The sequence below is a fragment of the Bidens hawaiensis genome, unplaced genomic scaffold, assembly GCF_021521415.1.
Source record: "Bidens hawaiensis isolate Kalapana, Puna unplaced genomic scaffold, B.hawaiensis_p1.1 tig00004539_1, whole genome shotgun sequence".
Taxonomy (NCBI): Eukaryota; Viridiplantae; Streptophyta; class Magnoliopsida; order Asterales; family Asteraceae; genus Bidens; species Bidens hawaiensis.
Window position 1 is genome coordinate 1543378 of NW_027491276.1, and position 4745 is coordinate 1548122.

Consider the following 4745-nt stretch of genomic DNA (forward strand, 5'->3'; position numbering starts at 1 on the left):
TGTTGGCAATTGTAACAGATAGCTTTAGACTTGTCAAATCCAATCCGGTCATTGGGTCCTGAGAAAGATGATCTCCTAGTCCTGTTCTATAGTCTTTTGCTTCTAACTACCAACATTGCAGCCTACCACTTTATGTCCATATCTTCAAGATCATCCACATCTATCTGTTCAAGGTCTTCTTGCACTATACTTGTGTTGGTCAGATTCTTTGTCACAAAGGCATGGTAGGAATCAGTGAACATTGAAAATAAGGCTTGGTAGTCTGTTCCATGACTTGAATTGTTTTGTGTGTAAGGAGGTGTCCATTGGCTGTAGAAGCAGTGTCATCTTCCAACACTTCGGATAACCATTTGACATTAGCATTCAATCATTTAGATATTAAATCTTGATTGACTTCCTCCACACATTGAGCTTGTTTCAGCTGGTTCCTCCACAATTGGCTGTTGATTAGACTTGAGAGTGAGGTTTCCCATAGGTGCCACTAAAGCATTTGTTATTGGGAAGCTGGGCTTCTCTTCTCTTATTATATGGTTTTCTATCATCTCATGCTCAGCAGCTTTCAGAAATTCTATCACATCATCCAACTTGAAGTTGGGAAAACTTGCTTTCTCTTTGATGAATTTACTGGCTGTGTACCATTCTCCAAACAATGAAGACAACAGTTTCTTGTTTAGTTCAAAGTCCAAAATCAGCAAATCAGTTGTTCTGATTTCATTCACTATGGTCATGAACCTCTTCAATACTGACTTTAGTCTGTCTCCTTCTTTGAACTTGAATCTATCAAACTCTTGTTTCAATCTGTCCTTTTTGATGTCTCTGAGCTCCGTGTTGCCCTCAAACATGTCAATAACAGCATCATACATCTCCTTCGCCGTTTTATGATGGTTGACACTGGTCAGTATCTCCCAAGAGAGACCTAACTTCAGCATTGACAGAGCTTTATCATCTCGTTTCTTCATTTTGAGTTCAATGGTGGCATTGTTGTTTGCAACAAGGGAGGGAATGTATTGTCCATCCTGGATTGAGTTCCACAGCTCAGGGTCGTTGTAGTTGACTGCAGCTTCAAACAGGACCTTCCATTTGATGAAGTGTTCATGTCCGATTAACCTTGGAATCTTGTTTGTTGATACCTCTTGATCATCCATCTTCTCAGATCTGTGCTTTCACAGACGAAAACTTTGTAAAGCTTCAAGCTTTATCACAAACCTTCTGTCCCGTGGCCTTCAGCGAGCTTCCAAAGCTCTAATACCACTTGTCAGGACCGAGGAATCTGGTGCAACTAGTAGGTCGACAAGAGCACGCAGATCCAATATCCTAAAGGCCGATCGAATATCCCGGCAGAATCAGGATATTCAACGGATGGGAATGAAGGTGTGATATAATGATAACGAAACAATAAAATATAGTCTGTTAGAACAATATCAAAGACAAACATTCACTGCATTTAATATAACATTTAATGTAACAGTGAAAGGAATGTCTATGGTTTCGTGACAGCGGCGGCGGCGGTACGAGGAGACAAAAGGAATATTGTTTGGAATGTTTTGCTCTCGTATTGCGTGCGTTGCCAGCGTCTTCTAAAATGGAAACCTAGTACGCTATTTATAGACCATGACATTCCTTCTGAATCCCTAATGATTACATAATGAGAGACAAATAAAATACAAGTGTATGAGTCTTTCAAGCATGATATGTATCTTGCTCGAGCACACTCAATATGTATTATATGCTCGATGAGTTTCTTCAAGCATACTTTACTTAGAATATTTTCACAGAAAATATTCTCCTCTAGATAGCTTCATTCTTCTTGACCAATCCTTGCTTTGCTCGAACTTGTACATCGAGCAAGCATATTCTTCTTGATGTCTTCAATCCTATCTTGAGACTTATTGAACAATCTTTAGCATGTTCGGATGTAAATCTTGCTGGGTAGGACTGAACTATGTTCGAAGTCTATGCTTAGGCATATGACATCTTCTTATTAAATCCATCTTTGTCACCAATATGCTCGAACATCCTGTGCTCGGATCACTTGGCTAAAACTTGAATGATCAAGTCGTTTACTCGATTGGCAATCCGTACTCGACAAAAGAACATTATTGCTAGAAGAAGTGTAGCTTGCTCGAAGCCTTCAACACTTACAAGAATCAACCAAAATTGGCTCTGAAGACCATGCTCGAGGTAGTAAATCATGCTAGATGATCCAGGCTTGCTCGTATTCGATACTTAGCTGATTTTAGAAAGAGGTTGAGAAGATTCCAATCTTCCTTAGTAGATATTTGACTCAACATCTGTCATATCTATCCCTTCTCTTTCTTCTTGATTTTGTTCTCCAGTCATTCCCACTCTAGAAGCAGTATCAGATTTTTCTTTAAAGGACTTTATTACCAAAGCCAAGCTCTCATCAGCTTGCTTTTTCAACACTTCTTCTTTTTCTTCTTTGTTTTTCAAATTAGTCAGTGACTCTAACATTTCTTGAGGAATTTCATCTTCTTCTGATTCTGCATTCCTTAATTCCATGACTTTCTTCATAGATTCAACTTCAGCCACATGGTCCATATAGACATCTTTCTCTAAAATTTCATTTCCTAGAGTAACTTTTGGGGCACTAGTGGGCTGCTAATCTTCTTCTTCAATGGCCACATCTTTACCCTTTATTTTTTGTTTTTGAATTTGTTCTGGAGTTTTTCTTCTTCTTGCTCCACCTCCATCTGAACTTTATCTGTCTTTTCAAGCTCCCCCTTACCTTGAATAGTTTCAATCTCCATAACTTTCTCAGGCTCTTCTTCATTATCAGATTCATCATACTCAGCACCTATCATATTTAGAGCATTGGGCCTAACCACTTATCAGATTCATCATCTTCATCCTCATCATCACTTGCATCATATAATTCATCAATTAGTTTTGGTGCATCTGAGGTTTTCTCAACCTCAGCATGCTTTAGGGTTTGAATCTTCATTAAAGCCCTTTCCAATGCTTTTTCCAAAGCCAAATTATTCTTTTTTCAACTTAGCATTCTCTGCTTCCAATACAATATCTCTAGCCAATAATTCTTGATTTGTCGGTTCAGGAGAGGATATTGGGGTATCTTGTGTTGGGAATAGTTCAGGTACAGATTCTAGCTGATTTGAAAAGGATTCTGGTGAATATGATGCAAATGTTTGAGCAATGAGTTGGGTTTCTTGGTGAGTTAGGGATTGTGGTATAGGTTCAGTGACAGGTGATATTTGTGGTGAGGAGTCTGATTGTTCAATAAAAGATTTTGTGTCTGGTGAGGAGTTTACAAATTCATCTGTGTGTTCAGGAGTTAGTGAGAATGGTTCTATTTCTGGTGAGTTTAAATGTTCATCAGCAGGTTTTGGGTTTGGTGAAAATGGTGGTGTAGGAATAGTGGATATTTAGTCAATAATAGGATCATGTGAAAGAGGTGGGGTTATCATCTAAATTGTTTCATGAACTTGATTTATGACATTATCAACACACTGATCATCATCAACAAACTCCGTCCCAGCCACAATAGGCTCTTCATCATTCACATTCTCCAAGTAATCTTCATGAACAGGTTCATAAATAATATCCATTTCCTATACTGTCTTATTCACCTCTAAGTTCTCATCCATCTCTACATGGTTACCTGCTTCAACATTCCCAGGTTCTCCAAAATCAACATCATCACCTCCCTGATGGTCATTATCATCGTTGTTACCTTTATCAGAATCCTCTTCTTCATCACTGCCATCACTATCTTCAAATTCTGGTTTAGGGTATGGTGGAACTTCCATCACTTCAATCTGATTATTTAACAACCAGGAAGAATGCCAAACTCAATCGTTGTATCAAACTGGCTCCTTGCACCCTTGATTCTTTTATACATGTTTGGGTCTTGCAAAATTAAAATGCCTCCATCAGTAGCTAACCCTTGTAAAGCCCAATTGATTATAATCTATAGAAACCTTGGGTACATCAAAAATTTATCATGAGGATTCTTCTGGGCATTACTAACCAAACCGTTAAAGATAAGTCTTGAAAAGTTGAACGGTTGGTTGTATAAGATGGCCACGGTGGCTGTTTCTAGTTCTCTGCTCAGTAGCGTCCGTGTGCCTCTTTTGAATGATAAGCTTTGAATCACATGATGGATCAAGAATCTATAAATTAGGGGAAACATTCCCTTTTGAAATTTCCCTTCATGGATATTCCCTTGATATCCGATGGTTTCTTGAAATATTCTCAACAACCTCTGTTGTGAGTAAGAGAGCTGCACATCGTGATTATCATTTAGTTGCAGTGCCTCTCGTATAGATTGGTCGGTGACTTCAATCTCCTGTCCAAGTACCGTGGATTCGATCCTCCTGCCATTAATGTCATCAGCATTCCGCCGAGCCCCAAAAATCTGTTAGATGATTCCTGTTTAGCACTGGGCTTTCCATTAGGGCAACTCTGAGATTGGAATTGTTCAAGAAATTTATCATTAGCTCCAATTCCTGATTCTCTTCATTCACTTCAAGAAGGGCGCACATATTGTGCTTCGGTTCAAACATTAACGCTATTATATCTATAAAATAAAAAAGATAGTCAGTAAGATGAAGATAGAATATAACGTCAACCGTAGTTAAGGAAGAAAATCGTCTTCAATAACCTGTTCCGTGACAATTTGCGAACCTACAAAAATAAGTCAATCGATCAGTAAGATGAATAATAAACACCCTAATTCCAACAGTTGGTTATCGAAAACCAGTTATCGA

At 38.5% G+C, this 4745-nt stretch overlaps 1 protein-coding gene across 1 annotated transcript; it reads right to left on the reverse strand.

The window, feature by feature from the left end:
- Positions 1 to 371: 371 nt before the first annotated feature.
- On the reverse strand, positions 372 to 1145 carry LOC143626923 (uncharacterized). The gene has a single exon (XM_077096851.1). The coding sequence runs from the start codon at positions 1143 to 1145 to the stop codon at positions 372 to 374; it is 774 nt and encodes a 257-aa protein (XP_076952966.1).
- Between the last annotated feature and the right edge of the window lie 3600 nt (positions 1146 to 4745).